We start from the raw sequence: 21,311 nt of genomic DNA, 5'->3' as shown, positions 1-21,311 counted from the left end.
CCAAAACGTGTCCTTTCGTTTGTAACCCTTGGGATCTCGGATTTCCGCTCCTGTGGAGCTTGCAGCGCTCCAGTGGAAGCTGCCTGCCCACGTTTGCATCCGTCCTTGGTTTGGGTTGAGAGGCAGGTTGGGTGTCAGCTGAAGAACACGGTGTTGCCTGTCCTCTGGGGGGTCTGAGCCGAGCCCCTCGCTGTCCGGCTGCGGTCCCCGCTGCTGGCAGCAGATCCCCGAGGAACAACAGCTGCACAAGATCCTGCGACGCAGGGAAGCACTTGCACCCATCTGGGATGCAACTGCTTATTGAAAAACAAACCAAAGTACCAGAGCTAGTTTATTTTTAAAAGCAACTCTAAACCTTAACATCAATGAAATGGTTTCCTATTGGTTTTTACTGTCGTTTCAGCATTTCCCAAACACCTTCTCTGTAACTAACCTGGTTTATCATCCTGGTTTCTCGTGGTGGTCACGGATAATCACTGCTGTGCTATGTTGATTGCTGACAAAGAGCGGTCACTCATCTATAAACGGTGACCAACTTTTAACATGTGCGAAGTCGGTAATTAGTTTTCAGTTTAATTTAAAGCAAACAAAATACAGACTTTTGTAACCTAGATGCTTTTTAGTTTCAGCTTTTTTTCTTGGTCCCTCTTCAGACCAAGCTCCGTGCCTCGTCTGACGCCGTGTGTGCTGGCACTTTGATGCAGGGTGGAAGCAAATGAACGGGTGTTTTGTCCGGTGGGGCTCGGAGCCGCTAGCACCTCTAGAGCACCTTTTCAGTTTTGTTCACTAGTGGTTTGTTAATGCTTCGTTTCTTGTGTGCACAAAATATGCTGAGGTGTAGTTGCCTTTGTAGTTTAACGGAAACCGTAGCATTTTTTTTTTTTACTTTTTCACCTAGGCTGCATGTAATATCCCACTTGACTTTAAATATTCACAAATTACAAATGTACAGCTTATGGATAGCACCCCCTGCAAGCCTGGATGGGAAACTGAATTCAGCAAGCTGTTTCCCAGCAGTGCAATTTTAGAAGCGAGCTGCACGCAGCAAGCCTGAACAGAGTTCCTACAGCACTTCTCCAAGGCTGCTGCAGGAAGCCGAGGCCGTTCCTCGGCCGATGCCATCACAGTTTGCTGTAAGCGTCACCCTTCTGCTGGCGGGGACAGGAGCAGGTCCCAGTGGCTGCTCACGTGCCAGAGGTACTGAAGGCAGACGCGAGGAAAACTTACCTGCTCTCTGCTGCAAAATTGTTCGCTTTCGGAGGAGGGCACAGAGCCATCAGCGTTACTGTCTGTACCTCTCAGTGCGTTCTCAGTGTCTCCAACTTAAAGCATTAGCCAGGTTGCAGCGAGAGCTCTTACCTTTCAGAAATTAAAGAAATTTTATCACTTTTTATTGAAAACTGCACTGAACGCTAAATGTCCACCTTTACAATAAACAAATACAATAACGGTAACACACTAAAACAAAACATACTTCTGATAGCCATTCGTTTTTATGTTGGTTTTTTTTTTTTTCTTTCTGTTTGGGACAGCTTAAGATATTTTTTTTTTTCGTCACAGAAACAGGAATGTACCCATACAAAGGCTCAAAATAGGCCATCTTTTTAAAAACAAAAAGGCGATGATTCACAAAAGACTATGAATATAACATGTAACTAGTTGATACAAATCTAATAGGATTTGTTAAAATCAGTCACATCTAATAACACATTTTGAAGTGTTCTTGTATAAAATATCACGTGAAGAAAAGAAGACTTTTATCAATGTCTAAAAAAGTGGGTTTTGTTCATAGACAGTCTGACAAGTTACCATAAAAAGTGTTTCCTGAGACATAAGGAAATGCAACATTATTCTTGAACCCTTTCCAGCTCAAGACTTTTTTCCACTTGATAAAATAGCTGCAGATTTAAAACTGAGAAAATATATTTGAGTACAAATAGTGTGTGAAACTTAATACTTTCTTCTTTTTTTCTTTTTTTTTTTTCTTTTTTTCTTTTTTTTTTTTTTCTTGCATCATTGCAGGGAGGGCATAGGTGAATGCACAGCTACTTTATTCAGTGTATTGGGCAGAGAAGAGACTGGCAGTTTCTTTTTTCATTAGCCTGGGAGGGCAGCGGCTGTTACCGGGAGCCCTTTCTGCCCTCCCCATCCCACAGATCCCAGCTGGAATGGCTAGAACTTAAACCTGGCAGGAGAACTTCTGTTATATGTCACTGGCCCTGTAAGACTGCAAAAAGGATTATTATTACCATTGTTTTTTTTCTTCCACTTCTAAGCCAGTACTGATGCCTCCCATTAGAAGAGGTAACCAGATACAAGAGTAAGGAAAGGGCTGAAGCCACATAATGGTTTCCTCTAACATTTCTATGTTAACTCTGTAAAGATGGCTTAATGCAATGGTTTGGAAACAGGTGCAGAAGCCCTGTCCTTCCCAAGGAATTGAGGGGGAAAAAAAAATATCTATTTTTATTCATGTGATTGATGCACAGATGAAGGAAACTTAACACACAATAACAGAAGTTGATCATTAATGTATCACATCCTAGTTTTCAGTTTCAGAAGGTGACTTCTTCAGGGCTTCTCCCCAGTCTTGACTGCTATCGCTTTGTCATTAACACTGGAACATCAATGATGCGTCTGTCCAAAATCAACGTTACAAATTTCGTATCAAATTCTTTTTTTTTAGTTTGTGTATAACTTCTTTTCCAATGTCTCTTGGTCCTAAGTTTATTGAATGATTTTTAAATTATCTGCTATTGCTCATTGGGATGTTCCCTGTTGTCCCCGTGTTTTGTGGGCTGGTTAGGAGATGGAGCTTGGGAAGGATGTGCCACTGTGGGAAGATTGTGAGTAACAGGGATGCCTCCAGGAATGATGCCCTCCATAGCTGCCGGTATTCCTCCTGGTGCGACACTGACCATCCCAGGTGGATACCTGGGAGAGGGGACAGAGAGAGGCAAGTTTGTCACGTCAGAGCTGGCCACAGACAGCACCAATAGCACAACCACCGCTGCAGAGGCTATGGAAAGACCGAGCAGCAAAGAGATTCCGCTTCTCTACTACAGCTGAGTTTGGTTTTTCTTTTAGACTACAAGGGAAAGCTCAATGTTAAATGTTAAACCAGTGCTGCTGCATCTTGGGTAAATGTCCTCCACAGGACTGCATCTTGTTCTGTGCCTTCTAGCAGGTGGCTGAACCATAAGGAAACCTTTCTCTTTTGAAAAACTGGGTAAGGAATCCTCTGGAGTGCTCTGGGATGCTGGCACTCTGGCTTAAATCATCCCTGCACGTGAATACCTTTGAACACCTACACCCGGGTTGTAAATTTTCCCTCTCCAGAGGGTAGCTGCATCTTCCTCATGTAACCAGAGAGCGCAGCTGAAAAACGGGGTAGGATCTGGTTCATCTTCTTTTCTAAGGATGGGGTGAGTTATGCGTGTTCCAAGAAATTCCAAGAGTTTGAGAAAGAGAAGAAGGGATTTCTTGAGCTGTCCACAGGGAAGCCGTCACATGGGGGCAATGTGACCATAACCCTCTGGAGGTCTCCTGGACACCCCAACCACCAGCACCTCCCGTGGCTGCCATCTCTGGAGGGAAAGGCGGAGGGGGAGCCGGGGGGGGAAGGAAGGTTTTACCTGAAGGTGCAGAGCTGACCCCTGTCCGCTTACCAGCTCCCCAGGGGCTTAGCAAGGATGAAGCACCCTGTGGCGGCAGCCAAGGCTTGTCCTTGGGGTGGTGGCATTGTCCCCATGCCTCAGAGCAGCCGGAGCAGGACGGAGGGGCATGCCTGCCCCAGCTTCGGATGTTCCAGCCTGTGCACTCTGTGTGGGACCCGCAGGTTCTGAGCACGTAGGGCCATGGCACATGCGTTGCCGGGGGCCTTGACCTAAGGCTCTGTGGCCGGCCGCATGCCTGCCCGCCCCTGCCCTCTAATGCCACCCCATGTGTCCCGCAGGGGTTTTTTTGTATCTTGAGTATTCTTGGCAACGGTGATATGGTGAAAGCTGCCCGTGTTCCAGCTGAGGCCTCGTGCCTTGGTGTCTCTTACCAGCGTGCTTTGAGCCACCCAAAGTGGAGCAGTAAGTAACCCTAATCTCAGGGATTTGGGTGGAAATTAGGCCACCTGACTACGGACCTATATTTGGAGCTTTCACCCTGGCTCGCGACCCCGCGAGCTGGGCCAGGCTCCCTGCGGTCAGGGCACGGGCCGAAGCGGAGAGCAAACCTGCAGCCGCTACTTCGCTTTAAAAGCTGCGTCCTGCGTGTCTGCAGGCCCGGGGGTCCTGCGGCTTACGGAGGCGCTGCAGCCGTCACTGCTGGCCCACCCGAACGAAGGCAGCGTAAACAGGCGGCTTTATAAACCTGTGGTTACATCGAGCAGCGCTGGTACTCCCCGCGGTGGGATCCCTGCTCCCCAGGGAGGGGGATCCCAGTCGCCGCCTGAGCCAAGGTAGCAGCCGTTACCGGGCCCCTGGGCGCTACAGCCGGGCTCCTGGCGCTACAGCCGGGCCCCTGGGCGCTACAGCCGGGCTCCTAGCGCTACAGCCGGGCCCCTGGGTGCTACAGCCGGGCCCCTGGGCGCTACAGCCGGGCTCCTAGCGCTACAGCCGGGCTCCTGGGCGCTACAGCCGGGCTCCTAGCGCTACAGCCGGGCTCCTGGCGCTACAGCCGGGCCCCTGGGCGCTACAGCCGGGCTCCTAGCGCTACAGCCGGGCTCCTGGGCGCTACAGCCGGGCTCCTAGCGCTACAGCCAGGCCCCTGGGTGCTACAGCCGGGCTCCTAGCGCTACAGCCGGGCCCCTGGGCGCTACAGCCGGGCTCCTGGCGCTACAGCCGGGCCCCTGGGCGCTACAGCCGGGCCCCTGGGCGCTACAGCCGGGCCCCTGGGCGCTACAGCCGGGCCCGCGGGTGCAGCCCTCCCGTTCCCCCGCTCACCTGTACGTGGCGCCATTGAGCTCCGGATGAATCGCCTGCTGATCTATTACCGACCACGGAGCCGTTGTGACAAAGAATTCCTTATTCACGCAGTTCCTTAGGCTTTCTGGGATGCGCCCTGGAGTTGGTAATAAAGGTAATTATGCGTCAGGTGGGTCCTAGCTTTATCACCCTCTAATAAGCTACATTTTTTTTGCATGTCACTAGATTTGTTAGTGTAAAGGATGGGGGGGACGACACATCCCATACGCCTTGTTTCAGGAGGAGGTTTTGGCTGTCCCCAGGTGCACATTGCAGCACAGTCTCTTACCCTCAGTCCCAACTCTGTTTCGGGAAGGGTGGTTCCTCTGAGTCCGCCAGGGATGAAGCTGTGCCTTCCACCTTAACCAGGAGGGCAATTTTTAGGACAAGAGAACCACCCATTTGCTGGAGTACTGTGACTGCCACCTCGGAGCAAGCTGAGTTACAGCAAGAGCTGGACACAGGTGCCTTCCCTGCTTCGGGGTTTGGTTCTGGCATGCAGTCGGCTGTGGTCTGCACCACCGTTTGGGCAGCAATTATCGCTTCGCTGTCCTTTGCTTCCCACTTATGCACACTAGTCTTTGCCACACTGCACAAGTGCCCCATTAATTAAAAAAAAAAACAACAAAACAAAACCCCACAGAAACCACAAACATGCTCAAATGCGGGTAAAGTTTTGTGTCTCAGCTCTTTTGCTGGGAATACAATCAGGGTTAGGCCCCTTTCCCCAGTATCCTGCCAAGACACAACAGGGTGAAGCCCTGTCTGTGCCTCTCCTGGCTCCCGTTCCAGGCACACACACACGAGCTAACCCCAGCTTCTCCGCGGGGCTGGGTACCTGTGATCGCACGCCGTATTTCAGTAGCAGCAGCTTCTCTCATCTCTAGTGACGCTTGCTCGCTGTACCAAGCAGTGTGTGGAGTACAGATTAAATTAGGAGCATCTTTCAACGGGCCTTGAGCGAAACTGGGAGCAGGGGGAGAGGAAACAAAGATTACTCAAGATTTAAAGAGAGAATAAAAGATGTTATGAGTAGCAGAAGATTTGTGGCCTGTCCTCTGCACATGCAAGCCTCCTTTCCCGGCCCCTCACCTGTGGCACGGGGGCTGGAAGCAGCCAGACAGGGTCCTGCCAGCCCCAAATGGCCACAGAAGTGCTGGGGAGGAAGCACAGTTCCCGTGCATGGCACAACTGAAAATGCACCAAAAAAGAGCCAACAGGGCTGAACCCCCAACCTACTGGGTAGTTGGTCTTAATGCTTCCACAGGAATAAATGTCTGGGCGTGTCTCTGCAGCAGCGCTGGGGATGCTGGCACAGGCTGTGGATCACCCAGCCCAGGGTGGGAGGAGGTGGGGGTTCACCCTTTATAGAAGCACACTTACTTTTTTAAAAAAAAGTTTCTGAAAACACAAGCAAACGGTCTTCAACGAGAGAAGTTGCATTCCCACTTACAACCAACCCCTTCCCAGCTAGCAGCAGCCTGTGGGCAAAAATGCCCAACATTCAACATGTTAAATTTGTTCTCATGGACTAATGAGCGCGGTTTTTTGTTTAACAAAAACCAGGCTGATTTCTTGTCTTATGCTCCTAGTGTCCCTTTGAACATCTGTCATCCCGGTGCCAGCCCACGAATGATGGATACCACAAGGTGCCACAGCCTTTTCCCAAACCAGTAGGACCATCCCCCAGCGCTGGCAGTGTGTGACAAGGCTCGTGGGTGTTGTGTGTCCCCTGGCCCCGCGAACTGGAGCTTTACCTAAATGGTTCAGACTCGTGCACATCAAGCGCAGCCCCTCGTATCCGTCCCTCCTTCAGGGCTTGAGTTAAGGCCTTCTCGTCCACCAGCCCCCCGCGTGCCGTGTTCACCAGGAACGCTCCCTGCCTCATCTGGCGGCGGCCGGGGAGAGAGAGATGAGGGTGAGCTCAGTGCAGTGACCCAACTCCTGTCCCGACGCAGCAGCAGGTGCCCTGGGGTGCCTCCCGCTGGGACTGCACCCCGCTTTTCAGGCTGAGTGGCTGTGCTCCTGCCCCAGAGCAGTCCCCACCCTGCTGCACGTGGGTTTTCTAGGGAAAGTCCAGCTCTGGCTGGTATCAGCAAACAAAACCCGCTCCTGCCGTTGCCTCCCCACCACAGGCGCAGGGCACGCGTACCCGGCAGCATGCTACCCCTGGTAAGCACTGTGGGGAAACAGATGGGCTGGTGGGTGCAACCAGCTATTTTGGAGGTAGCCCCTAGGCACTGAGGCGCTGGCTCACTGTGGCCGCAACTGCAGAGGGATGCGTGGCCAGCAGTGATGTGTCGGGTTTGCCCGCTGAAGAGCAGAGCACTCTCCTTGGTTGTGCATGCGAAGCGAATTACCTGCTTAATCGTGAAGTCGTTGATAAGGTGGTGGTTATGTTCGTTAAGGTTACAGTGCAACGAGACACAGTCGCTCTGATAGAGCAGGTCCTGGAGTGTGTAGACCCGCTGGACTCCCAGGGACCTCTCTATCCCATCCTGCAGGTACGGGTCATAAAAGATCACGTTGAAGCCAAACGCCTTGGCTCGGACTGCGACCGCCTGTGCAGTGCGACCTGTGTGTGAAGGGAAGAGAGGCAGTAATTTAACTGATTCCCACCTCCCTGGCTTCATACTGCTGAGCTGCCCCATGGCCTGATCCCCTAGCGTGGCTTGGGGGCTGCCGTGGGTCCCCTGGGACCCCTTGGGCTCCCCAGACAGCCCCTGAAGGGATGCTGGCTGGAGGGGAGAACCCATGCCACCTTGCACAGGGAGGGCTGTGCTTGGCTCTAGCAAATGTCAGATGCTTATGTTAAAGTTAAAAAAAAAAAAGCCAAACAAAGCAAAGGGTGAGGCCATTAGGCACCTGCCAGCTCGTGGCCATTTGAACATGTGGCACGATCCATGGCCATGCAGGTCCGGCAGGGAAGGCCCAGTGTGTGCCTTGGCCCCACCAACACGCAGCTCTGGACATCACAGAGAAACAATCCTCTGCGGTGCCGTGTCTACCAAGAAAAGCCAAAAATGGAAGAAAAAGAGTGTCGCCTTTTCTAGACGACTTGCGATAGATTTTTCAGCCTCTCACTGAACGGCTGGTTAATTGGGCATGATGAAGGCAACTGTCGTGGCTTGGAAGCAAAGGGCTACTATGGCCGCTGTGCTGGGGAAGGACGTGCAGCGCTGCTACAGACCCCCCCGGCCTGTCCCCGCCACAGGCTGTGCAAGTTCCACGTGCCCTGTGTGCCAGGTCTCAATTATTTATTTGTTAATTTTTCCAGCTAGCAGCAGCGTGGCAGCCCAGCGCGTGCCCGGTTAGTGGTGCACAGTGATGTCCCCCCGTGCATGCACACACCTGACGCCCTGCTGCTGCCCCAGAGAGGCATGGCTGAGCAGGGGACATCAGCCGGTTGCCTGCATGGACATCCAGCTGCCAGCACACAGCCAGGTACGCGCTGCCGCCCTCACCCTCGCCCTGCCAGACAGACCTTGGCTAACCCCAACCTCCTGCTGGAACCTGACCCACCCGCCTTGCTCCAGTTTCCCCATTTAAACGTGCTCATATGCCAGCTTTTTTGCACTAATTAGCCCAGGGCTTTGCAGGACAACAGCGTGAAGCAAGTGGGGCAAACGGCTGTGGCACAGAAACCAAGTGGAGATGCTGCTGTGGCATTTGTGGTGCAGCTCCCAGCTGGCACAACCCCAACAGCGGCCACCCTCCAGCAGCCAGAACTGCTCCCTACACCAGCACCTCGCCAAATCTCTGCTCACGACGCTGCCACTTTGCCTGCACCTGGCCATCAAGTGCTGGGTGAGCTTCAGCTGCCTGAACACACCTCCTGATCCCTCTCGTGATGGCTGGGCTTTGCTCCCAGAAGGGATATCCAAGAGGGCTGTCAGCAGAGGTGCTGATGATCCCTCTGATGCTGAAACTCCCTATAGCTATGGGTGAACTGAAGACAAATTTTGTTTTCCCCAGCCCTGCCCCATGCAGGGCAGAATGTCTCAGGAAGAGCCAGGCTGGTGTAGCTGTGGTTCAGGGACAGGTTTTTTTGGGAGAGGATGGCAGCACTACCAAATGTAGTCCCTCCTGGGGCACTGCTGGGTTTCACCAGTGTTTCTCCAAGGACTCAGCCAAGGCTCACAAAATGCAGCTCCTTCACCAAAAAAATCAGCATTAAGAGGTGGTTCTGGTTTTGAAAATGCTCATTTTAGGTCCTTCTCAGGGCAGTGAAGTGGTGCTGAGTCTTCCTCAGAGGCTGAACATGGGGTCAGCAGTGCTGCACATGCTGCTCGCAGGCTGCCTGCCCTTCGCCCACCTACCGAAGCCGATGAGGCCGAGTGTCTCCCCCCTGATGCGGGCAGCACCGGAGGCCACCTCCCGGATCTGCTCCACGCTCTGCACCCGCGTGCCCTCCCGCAGTGCCTGGTAGAGCCACGTGTTCCGTCGGTAGAGGTTGAGGACATGGCAGACGGTGGAGTCGGCCGTCTCCTCCACAGCGGCCGAGGGGATGTTGCAGACGGCGATCCCTGCAGAGGCAACACCACAAAGCACAACCGTGGCTCAGGGGGGGCAGCCCCGGCCACCCACCCCACAGCAAAGCAGGGGGGCTCCTGGCACTTCATCTTCACATCACTCAGCCAGCCCATCCTTTTTTTTTTTAAAGCATTTGGAGCAATGTTTGCTAAGGATGTGCCTGGTTTAGGTACAACTGCCTGAAATCTCTGCAAAAACCACAGTGACCTGTAATACTCAGGGGTCCCCTACACTCCAGCGTCTCTCTAGAGTAAGGACAAGTGCAGATTTCAAGTGCAATAGCTATGCAGGAGTAACTCTAGCAGCAAAGGTTTGTTTTGCAATAGGAAGTCTTATTCTTGCTTACTTTAATCTACCTTCAAAGTGATTTAAATCATGCTGGCAGAAGTCACTCCTTTTCCACAAGAAGACTGTTCAACTATTAAATTATTTAGGGATCAATAATTTGGTGCGCTCAAGCAGGATGGTGTGCCAGGTTGGCATGGCAGGGTCAGCTTCCCCTTCCACCAACAAGCACCACAACAGTCGACTCAAAACACCCCACAGCAAGGCTTGGGGTGATGGTTACCACCATGGCACGTGCACCATCAGTGCAGCCTCCACCACACACTCTGCAGGAAGAACCAGTTGCTCCTGCTGCAAAATCTGGAGGCTTTCTCAGAATGTGGCAAGTGGAGGGGGCACAGCCACGCTGGAGCAGCTCCCCCACCCCAGCACTGCCGCTGCACGCCTGCCTGCCCTGGCGCAGGTTTGGTAACAGACTTTTTGCTCCTTTGCCACAAAAGGCTTATTTGAAGCTGCTGTGTCCCTGCTCGGAGCTGCAAGTATTAAGTTCACTGGCAATGCCTCCCCGCTCGCTGCCCCGTCCAGGCTCTGTAAGCCAATGTGTGTAAGGGGGTGCTGAACTGCACCTCTATTTGGCAGAGCAGTTAAGCACATGCTTACATCCCACCGGATTCAATGCAATTTAAACACACATATTAAAGATGGATGTGTATTTACGTGCTTTACTGGACTGGGGCCTTTGAGTAGAAACCATGAAAAAGTAGGAGATAAAGACAGCGTAAGAGACTCAGAAAATCCCCTTCCACTGTGAGGGCCACTGATTCAAAGTCGAAAATCTGTTTCCCATCCCCCTGTCAATATCCCTGCTCCCAGGAGCTGCTTTTCTGTTTTCAAAACTGCTTTCCACCCCGTGGCTGTTTGAAAGACCTACAGAAAAACTGACTGACGCTACAGGGTGGAAAACCCCACCCCAACTAACCCCTAAACCACTGCTCACCTCCTCTCCCTTTCAGGTGACAGGGCCATGATGCCCCGGTCCCCATGAGCTCTTAAAGCTGGTGCTGTCGCATTTTACATTCCCCATCGCTTCCACAGAGGGCAACTTTTGATTTACTTTGGGGATGTGGGTGCAGCCCAGAAACCATGCTGAGCGCCTGCCCAAGGCCCTAACGAAGCAGCAGGGAGGGTTTCCCAAGATGACCACCCGCTTCAGCACCAGGCAACAGCTCCTGCCCGTTTGTAGGCAGAGGCCGTGGCTGCTCGTGGGGGAAGAGAAGAGACAAGAAGGCTGGAGGGTGACGGGTGACTCTAGCAGCACGTCCTGTCAGCCTGCAGCTCTGCTGAGCGTCCCCATCCCCAACCCTGCTGGGTCTTGTCCCTTTTCTGCTGGACCACTTGCTTATAGAGCTGGATGACACCAGACTGCCTTTCCCGTGAGCTTCTTACCCTGTTATTTGCCCTCGTGCCCCCAGGAGCAGGAGCTGCCGGCACCAGGGGGTTAAATACCCACAGTGGATAGTTCAACACCAGCATCTTGTTCTGGGGGTGTCTTCTGGGCCAGACCTGGTCCCACAGGTGGCCACTGGTGCGTGGCCAGGCACTGTGTTTAGGCACTGGTCATTCATTTATTGACTGCACAGTTTAAAAACTACCTTATGGAAGGCAATACCAATTAAACTTTACGCTACATTTGTGGGTAGTCATTACATTTTCTACTCGAAACCACATCATTTGGCCACCCAATTTGCCAAGTATAAAAAGAAGGATTATACTGCAGTATCCCATTACTTTAGTCGTTATATTTTCCCCTTCTTGATGTTCAAAGCCTCAGAACACTGTTATAATGGATAATAACAATAAGAGTTAAAAACGTGAAGAAACCATTACATCGAGAAGACATTGTTCTCCTCTCAAAAAAAAATAATTCACTATATTGAGAATTGCTTTTTTAGGAATGACTATTTGAAACTCTCTTATCGCAATTATCTTTGTAAAATGGCTCACGTGAAATGGCTGTTATTCTTCACTTCCCCAGAGATAACCTTTAATACAAGATATCCTAAACACTATTGTAGGACTGCTTGATAGACTGAATCTTGGGATCAGATGATCAAAACCGATTGTAACTCAGCTGCTAAAATCACTGATACAATTAAGCTTTTGCAGCTGTGGGTGTGCAGCCAAAGGCCTCTGACCATCCCAACCAGTACAGAAATCCGGTGTCCCCAGCACTGTGACAGCCATGCAACGCAGCCTGCACGCACCCCTGACCCCAGAAAAATCCCACATAAGGGACATAAGGGCTCCTTTCTGACAACGTGATCCATGTGTTTTGGCAGTCCATGTACCATGGACCCACGGTGAATGTCTTTTTCAAGTTCCTGAGGCACCTTTGATGAGATGGCAAAGGAGGCAACAGCAACCCAACGCACAATTCCTGCTCTACCATCTGACACGTTGCCTTCCCAGCAGTGTGGGCATGACTCTGAGAACCAGATCAGATCAAGAGACTAATCTTGCTTAACGAAATATAATAAAACACCCTTCCTCCAATTTTTCTAGAGCTAGATCAACTCTCCTGTGCCAGAAATAGAACAGCCATACAAATATCCTTGAGTACAAGTGGGCACCTGGAACTAGGGACAGCTTAGGAATGAAGGATTCAGATAGGGCAGTTTTAACACAGTATGAGCCTAAAAGCTGCCTCCTAAAACTTCTAAAACCACACCAGTTTTCTTGTCACAATATTCTCTACATGAAAAAAAAATGCGAACGGCACCTGTAGTTTTAGGGGCTGAATTAAGGCCCCTTGGAGGCCCTGCCTGCAAGCCCGCACTGCAAGCACACCCCTAGGGAAAGCCGCAGGTATTTGTGCTGATTTTAAAGACTTGGAAGGACACGGGAGGGAATCAGGGTGCAGAGCTGAGACCTACCAAGCTCCCCCGCAGCTTTGATGTCAATGTTGTCGTAGCCACTGCCTATTCGAACAATGACCCTTAAGGCCTTGAACTTCTCTAGGTCTTCTCGAGTCAGCGTGATGGTGTGGTACATCATCGCCCCAACAGCTTCATTTAATACCTGGAACAGAATAGAGACATTAAGAGCCACCACGACACCCGGAGGGGAAAGCTACAGCTCCCGAATCAGAACATCAGTGAATTGTACATCTGCACTGCTGACCCCAGATTTGACTATCTGACCCAGGCACGGTGCAAGCTGACACTTCAAGGTGTCACTAAAACCGTCAGGGGTGTCACCTACCGACTCCGAGGCCATTCCCTTTGGGAATGGATCGGATAGGTATCTGAAAATTATGATGTTACATCTGAGAAGACAAGACAAAGGAAAACCAAGCCTGTCGCTCACCCAGACCCTTTTCCAGGTGGTTATCTGCTAATCCTTCTACTTCCAACCCTTTAAAAAGGAATTAGGTTTTATGGCAGTATCTATTGGTTTTGGACATGACTCTGTGTCACTTGCAACTCCCTGACCTTCTTTTGCATGTTGGAAGCTCAAGTACCTGTCACACTGTTCACATTAACCTTTTCTGTATGTTTTCCAGAGTACCTAAGAAGATCTGCGTGAGGCTTTGCAGTCACATAAGGCTGTACTTCGTCCCCTTCAATGAAGATTCAAACCTCTATTAGTGCTCACCACAAGCTACCTCAGTGCTCTGGAAACCCAAGACCTATGTAAATTCTCCAAGACTGGCTCACCTATCATCTATTAATGTCGCACAAACCCCTCCATCCTCCTTCCCCCACATTCAATAGTTGAAGCACTACAAAGCTCAGCAGTGATGCTATTTGTCGTTCTCTTCCCTCGATTCTGGAAGCGATTTCTGATAACTTCAAACCTCACTGGGATTATCTAAATGTGCACAAAGAATACTTTTAAAAGCAAGCAGTTGAGCTTCCAAGCAGAAACACCGATCCACACTGCACATATCTGCCTACATGCTGCCCCAACCTCACTTACTCCTTGCTGGGGAGAAATGAGCTGCTGGAGGTGCAGCCAGCACCCGAGGAGACCCATCAGCAGTGTGGGATGGTGTTAGCAAAGCCAGAGCAACTGTGCCGCACCCTGGGGAAGCGCAGAGTGTTGTCACTCCTGCACTGAGCAAGCAGACTTCCAAAAAAAATGAGAAACATTAATAATACTGATGTAAAAAACCTGACGCACAGAGATAAGGTGACTTTTTTTGTGTCTCCCCCCCCCCCCCAATAACATCTGGCTTCTAAAACAGCCTCGATGAATTTTAATTTGCAGCGACTTCTGTTGATGTTATCTGCTGATTGACTCGAAGTGCAGCTGGGTACACATTTTGCTCAAGAACTGGAAGAGAAGGCTGGAGCACACCGGCTCCCAGCCCGGCCCCCCCATGCCCTCGCAGCGCACGTTACCTTCTCGTGAATCTCCTGAGTTGATTGTGCGTCACAGAATGCAACCGTCGCCAAGTCCTTCAGAATGGGCATCTCCACCGTACAGTCCCTCCCGTCCAGCAGTGCCACCAGGGGCCGGGGGTGCATGGGGCCGTTCATGATTTGAGGGCGAATACCTGCAAGCAGAAGGAGCGCAGTTTTTACACCGGCAGCAGTCAGAAGGTTCCCCTGGAGCAGTGGTACCTGCGTGTGTTCCTGTGTCAGGTGAGGGGCAGCGGTACCTGGTTTTGGGTTGTACAACAAATTTCAGGGGATGATGGCAACACAGTGCAAAGCTTAGCACAAGGTCCAGATTCCTCTCTGGGAGTAGGGCTGCGGTTTTGCCCTGGCTGGAGAGAAAACGCAGCAAGGCTTGCTCCCAGGACAGGGATGGACGACCCCATTTCAGCCACTGGTGACTTTATGGGGGTGTATCCCCACTCTGCCGATCCTCACCGACACAGGCCACCTTTCAATCAAACCACGTACACCAGAGCTGCCGGCCTCTTAAACCGTTTTGTTTAGCACCTTAGGAGTGAACCCCAAGCCAGCAGTCATTTTTACCCCTCCCTGCCTGCAGGAGGGCCAAGGTTTTGTTCCACAGATGTACACTGGCACTTGGTCTGTTTTTTTAAGGAATGACTTTACCATTTTGACCACCTCAGAAAGACAAGTCCAAACAGATATCCACTAAAAAAAAAAAAAAAAAAGGATTACTGGAAAACCACACAAAAAGCAGGACAAAGAAGATCTCTTTAGCATATAGGCTTATATTCTATTACCAGCTACCAAAAGGCTTCAAGGTGGGAACAGTGAAGCTCAGCTTACTTTGTAAAACCAAACCTGGTCTCTCCCCATATCCCGCAGGATGCTCCGGGATGTGCGGCTGGAGCCAGTGTGAAGGACCGTGTATAACAGGATGGCATGGCCGCAGACCCTGCTCAGCCATGGCAGCAAGTGCTCTCATGCCAGTGCAGGACACCGCTCCTCTCCCACTTACACACACCTCGCCACGGGCTGCTCCCTTGAAACTATTTGTATTCCAGGGTCCGTTGAGCTGTGCTGCATTTTTCTCATTTCACATTCACATGTTCTCCAGGCTGAGGTGAGGAAAGGAAAGATCACCACCAAGGGCTGCAGAAGGCCGGGTTTTATATCCTATTTATTGCTCTGCCAGGGATTAACCAGTTCACAGAATCACAGAGTGGTCAGGGTTGGAAGGTACCTCTGGAGATCATCTAGCCTGACCCCCTGCTAAAGCACGTTCACCTAGAGCAGGTCGCACAGAATCGCATTCATTTCTGGACAAGCCACTTAGAAATTTCTGTACCTCCCTTTACCACTCAAAAGGGCATTTACTACATTAGGACCGTACAAAATATCTCAATTAACTTTTTTGGCTACCCAGGTGGTTTCTGGGAAAAAACATAGGTGCAGGGAGCTGGGGCTCTAGGCACAAAGTATTTTATTTCTGCTGCTGCCACCATGAGATGACCCAGCCTGAAGGGTCTGGGTTGGAACCTTCACACCGTGTGTAAGCAGCCCCAGCATCGCCTCTCTCCTTACCAACCCCCTTCTGCACGGGAACCTTCCAGGGCTACCAGCCAACATCTGTCTCACCTTTAAGCACAGTGGTTGTGTGATCCTTTTGTTGAGGGGCTAACAGGCACAGTAAATGCCTTCACTCCCTCTGGATTGGTGTTTTCCCCTGCCACACTACATCACCAGTATCACCACATACTCGCAGTGAAGCTGCTGATGCTGGTGAGCTGGGCAAGCACAGGGCTTGACTGAGGAAAACTGCCAAGTTGTTTTGGGGTATTTTGCAGGGGTCAAACATTGCATGTGGAGTATTACAGAACAAATGCTTCTGCCTGTGGCACTGTTTGAGTAAGTGGGACTAAAGCCGAGAGCGGGAGGCTCCTTCACTGGCCCTTGTGCGCAGGGCTGGGTACTGCTCCAGCCCTCTGGAATGCGGTCAACCCCAGGAATCCTGTCACTGCAGCCCCATGTGCCAGAGAAGTGACAATGAGATGAAGAAACTAATGAGAAGAGCAATGCACTGATTTCTTTCTTTTTTTTTTTTTTTTTAAGGCAAAATTAAATGTGCCTTTTTGTCCAGATTGCTGTCACATAAAGTATTAGCAAGATCTCCACCAGCTGATGCGTATGTGACAGACACAGGCGCTACAGGCCAAAGCGATGCCTCCTAGACTGTGCTGGCACCAAGAGCATCACCCTGGGGAGGTATCTGTACTGCTGCATCATAAAACTCGGAATAGCACATAGTTACATATATTTTACATGAGAAAAAATGACCCCATGGAAACAGGCAGGTTTAATGCAGTGGGTTTAACGGCTCTCCATTCCTATTTTATTGAATCTGCTTTAAGAAATGAAGAAACAACCAACCCAGCAGACCTGACTGAAGATTTTCAGCATTACACGTGAACATTTTTGGAATAGGTCCTCCTCTCTGTCTTTCCTACCAAGCTCTCCATTAGCATGTACTGGAAGCAATGCGTTTTGTTTGCATGTATTTCATCCAGATGGAAGTGCAACTGTGTCAGTAGGCAGGGTAGAGCGCCGAGACGATTTGGATAACTGAAAGAAGCTTGCCATAAGCAGATAAGCAAGAATAAAAACATGTACAAATCTCAGAGCGCTTACACAATCCTTGTGTGAAGCACTATACTGCAGCTAGATTATTTTCTCAGGTTAACAAGTGAGTGAATTATAACACTGACTTAAACGCTTACTAACATGTATGATCTCCAAGGCTTAGAGCATCACCTACCAGCCTCACGCTGCAACTGTAAATAACAAGGAATCGGATGCAGCGGCAAGGTGGCCGTGGCAGTCCCTGCTTCGGCGGCCACTATCCCTGTCCCCACACCACCCAGCATCTGGACAAGCTGAGCTCTTGAGCTTGGTGCTCACCAGGGACCAGGACCAGCCTCAGGCAGAGCAGCAGCACACGGAGGCTGGTGGTGGCTGCCTGCAAGCACGGCACATGGAAAATGAAACCACGGGTTAGCTGAAACTTTGACATTTAATCTGAGCCCCAAAATAACGGTTTTATTATGCAGCCATTATATAAGCTTCTTTGAAAGTCAAACGAAACACGGCTTTTTTTTTTTTTTTTTTTTGAAACAGCATCTGTGTCTTTGCCCAGGATTAGGGATGTAATTGTGCATGATGACACAGGCTTCTTAGGCATTTCACCCTCACCCGCACACAGAAGTGCAGTTGCCGAGGTTGAATGCTGGCTGGAAAGAGCGAGGTAGCCAGAGGAACGTCTCTCCCTTCTCCTACTTCAATGAGGGAATTTACTTCAGCTTGACAAGGAAAGTTTTGAAGCACATCAGTATGAGATGAAGTGCATAATGTATGGAAATTAGGTTTTAATAAAAACCACTGACAGATTTGCAACTTAAACTGTGGTATATAGTCCTCACCTGCCTTTCCACCACTCTGCACCTATTCTTCACCATCCTACCTCTGGCATAAACACATTCAAACCAAAACATGTGGGCTGACAAAACCAAGCTAAACTCAGCCCGCTTTTCTTTTTACCCAAGCTCATACAGCATGTTTGTTCTGCGTGCGACTGCTTCATTAAGAACGAGGTATGCCATGGATCAGAAAGTAATTAAACAGCCAGACACCTCCCCTAAATTCTGATAAAACACTGCAGCCATTAACCCCTTCACTCTGCCACGCACTGCAAAACCAGGGGGCTGCCTCCGCCGAGGGGTACGATGCTGTGCAATCCAAGACCATCGCTGCCCGCCCCCCACAGGCAGCAGAACCAGCGGGGGGGGGGGGGGGGGGGGGGGAGGGGGCGGCGCAGGCAGGAGAGGCAGCAGACCATCTCTCCTTGGGGCTGGGGTGGGATCAGTTCTCCCTCCCAACCGCCTCACAAATTTGGCGGCTCCACCGCCATCTGAAGCTGGTTTTGCCAACAAACCCCCAGCCATTCTTGCAAAGTCATGGCAAGTATTGTTCCGATATGTTTGGGGTTTTTTTAGGCGTTTTCAGCTGCCCGCGGACCCTCATGAGCATTGCGGGGAGAGCTTGCTAAGGAAGAGGGAGAGGAGGAAGGGTTCATGGAAGAAAAAAAAAAAAGGTTTTGCAGTCACGCTGAGAACTCAAACTCCACCCCGGCTCACAGGCAGCTCCGCTTGTTGCACGCAGCCCCGCGTATAAAGTGCTTTTGTTTCATTTTTAATACACAAAGCCTGCTTGTCCTCTTCTGCCGCTCCTCCCCTTTGCCACCCACTTGTATCCGATCCCAATGGCACCCCTGCCAAGAGAATTAGGGAGTGCTCCTTGGTAAATGGCAGCCTTTGTGTGACCGCAAGACGGCTGGTACTATCTCACAGAAACAAAAGCAGAAGCCATTTGCCTAATTCTTATTAATCTCAGTTGCCTACGCCACGCAGCAATAAAAAAAAATAATAAAAAAAAATAAAAAAGGCTTTAAACATGTTCACTTGCAGTATATAAAAGTGCATCAAGAAGCGATCCTGACACTCGCCTGAATTACCCGTTCACAACAAAGTAGCTACAGTTTTACAGTCAACTACACACTTTATTAAACAAACAGAAAAGAAACAGGAAATTTCCCCTTGCCTGGAAAATGTTGCCTCCACATTCTTCTTCTTATTAAAAACCACACATGGCAGTGGAGGAGGAGGGAGGGAGGAGGAGGAGGGGGGGGAACCCACACACGATAAAATACTACCACTTTTCAGTGCGTTGCCTCTCCTTTCGTCTACGAGGGGGTATCTTCAAACAAGCAATCCCACGGCCCACAGCTGCAACATCTCAAGACAAATGTCTCTTTGAACACGGAGGGAAAAGAAAAGGCTTTTGTCCTGAGCCACAGAAGAATAGTCTGAAATTGCGAGAGGAGTTACAGTCACCTCTGCGCGGCTCCCAACTCTTCAGAGCACTCCCTCCAGACTTTGCTGAAGCTTTTAACTAATCGTAGTTCTTTCCCAGCCCTTGAATAAAATCATGTGAGTGCCAGCCAAAAAATCTTATGCTATGCACACTAAAGGGTTTGTATATGTCACAGTTGCTTTTTCCCCTTCCACTCCCCTCCTCCTATTGACTTGCACATACAGCGGGTTTTTTTTTTTTTGGAGTTGTCTCAAATGGATTTAATCTGTGCCACGCTGCGTTTTATGTTTGTTTGGGTTTTTTTGTGTGGTTTTTTTTAACTTAAAAATGAAACATGCCTTTCCATGCAGAGTATATTGAACAAGGCTCCAGAAACAGGCTGATAGCCTTTAGCAGCAGCAGCAGCAGCACGAAAACAAACACAAAGCACTGGGGGAAAGCAGGGCTGTGCTGATCTCATCTAGCACCCAGAAACGAAGGGCCAAATTCTTTCTTGGTGTCCACACCAACTGCTTTTCAGCATCAGAAATCCCACTCGCTTGCTGGCAAGATTCACATCTTCTTAGAGATGCCCATCTCATCCTGACCAGTTTGTCCCAAACAGGTAAAAGCAGCCCTGTATCATTGTCATCCCAGTCCCACGCTCCTGGGAAGGGCTGCTGCGGGACAGGGTGAAGGAGGGGAGGTTGTACCTGTGCAGTGCCCCATCCCCAGAGCACACAGTGGCTCACGGCTTGGAGCAGCTGGTTTTTTCTCTTTCTATTTTCTCTTTCTAGTCGCCATCACCATTGCCAGTGGCAGCAACAGCTGGAGACAATCCTCATCCAAGAAAAAAAAATCTGCATCTCGCTCCCGCTTAATAGTGTTAGTGCTGCATCTTACCATTTGTCATTCCCTGGCTAGAGAGCAGTGCAAGTTAGTTAACAGAAGGATCTAGGTGGCCTTTCTGCAAACTACCCCAGATCCATCAAACTGATTTTCAGTCATGGAAGCCAAAGCTGAACCAGAGCACTGCCACTGCACCAGTGGTACCGACTACAGTTCTTCAGCTGGGAGAAATGCAGTCCCTGGGGAAATCTGTCAGCAGCAAGGTTAGCCTGTGCAAACCTGTGTTTCTCCATCACCAGTTCACCACCATCCCACTGGTTCAAACAGCATCATCCTTCCCCTCTGCAGACTGGGGGTCTGGACCACCCAGAGCTGGTTCCAGGGAAACACTCAGGACAAATGGGCAGCAGTTCATAGGCACATGCAGGCCTCTAACAGACAAGGGTCCTGCTGACCCTGTTGGATGCTTATGGATGCCCAGGAAGGTCCTGGAATTAGAGGATGGGATCAGGAATAGGAAGAACAAATGTTTGTTACCTGAAGCTGATGCTGACTTGTAATATAAACATTAAGAGACCTGTCAGCCCCCCTAAAATCCAGTCTCCGAGTACAAGACAAGGGGAATTAGGCACATTTTTCTCTTGAACTTACATTACCATTGCTTGAGCACTTCAAATTTTCTGCAGATCACTGTCCTATCCATCACCCCTCCATTACAAGGCAGAAAGCCGGGGTCTCCCAGTGCCTTTCTGAGGTGGCTCGGGGTCCCCACTCCCTGTTGGCTCTGGGCCATACTCTCCGTGGGCTGTAAACCAGCGCTGACCCTGCTTCAGGGGTGTGTGGAGGGGAAGCCCGTGGGAAGGCATCTCTGTGGGTCACAGGTAAGACATGGGGTGGGGATTTCAAGCTGTAGCAGAAAGGTGTAAGCAAGTTGTGAAGGTGCCATCGAAGAAGTGCTGAAGGAAGGTTTCTTGTGAGGATGGGGATGTTTTTGCAAAGCACTGTGATGCTGCAGGACCGAGAGGACCACCCTCCCCTACTGCAGAGTACTCACACGTGATGCTCTTTCTTTCACTTAACCTTTCCTGTTAATAAATGCTTCTCATAATAAATGCATATGCAAAAATGAAATACAGTCTTATCTTGCAGTCAGGGGAAAGAAAGAAACAAACAGATATTTATTGTTATTTGTAATTGTAAATACTCTGGAGGCACTTGGCACTGTACAGACAGAAGCCACACAAATACACAGCCAGTTTATAAAGTGACATCAAGTATCTTTTTTATAAACAATCAAGGCATGCTTTTTTTTTTTTTCTTTTAAGCCAGGATCCTACCAAGGAAAGACTGAAAAATCTTCTCATTTAGAGAAGACCTGGGT

The 21,311-nt window shown here is 50.2% G+C and overlaps 1 protein-coding gene across 6 annotated transcripts in view; it reads right to left on the bottom strand.

Annotated features, from left to right (window-relative positions):
- Positions 1-1,374: 1,374 nt before the first annotated feature.
- Positions 1,375-21,311, bottom strand: part of CTBP2 (C-terminal binding protein 2) — a 318,873-nt gene continuing 298,936 nt past the window's right edge. For 4 of the 6 annotated variants that reach the window (XM_055800577.1, XM_055800514.1, XM_055800365.1 and 1 more), the window contains 8 exons: positions 14,177-14,331; positions 12,707-12,851; positions 9,275-9,481; positions 7,316-7,530; positions 6,713-6,843; positions 5,794-5,921; positions 4,935-5,052; positions 1,375-2,934 (listed from right to left, as the gene is read on the bottom strand). In XM_055800577.1, coding sequence (XP_055656552.1) covers positions 2,754-2,934; positions 4,935-5,052; positions 5,794-5,921; positions 6,713-6,843; positions 7,316-7,530; positions 9,275-9,481; positions 12,707-12,851; positions 14,177-14,331 — 1,280 coding nt within the window. In that variant the 3' untranslated portion in view covers positions 1,375-2,753. Of the gene's footprint in view, positions 2,935-4,934; positions 5,053-5,793; positions 5,922-6,712; positions 6,844-7,315; positions 7,531-9,274; positions 9,482-12,706; positions 12,852-14,176; positions 14,332-18,941; positions 19,197-21,311 lie in introns of those variants that run through there. The other 2 variants (XM_055800621.1, XM_055800672.1) reach the window with 2 other exon arrangements.

Source organism: Falco peregrinus, chromosome 1 (genome assembly GCF_023634155.1).
Source record: "Falco peregrinus isolate bFalPer1 chromosome 1, bFalPer1.pri, whole genome shotgun sequence".
Taxonomy (NCBI): domain Eukaryota; kingdom Metazoa; phylum Chordata; class Aves; order Falconiformes; family Falconidae; genus Falco; species Falco peregrinus.
The sequence above is the reverse complement of the archived record's forward strand: the minus strand, read 5'-3'. Positions and strand labels throughout refer to the sequence as shown.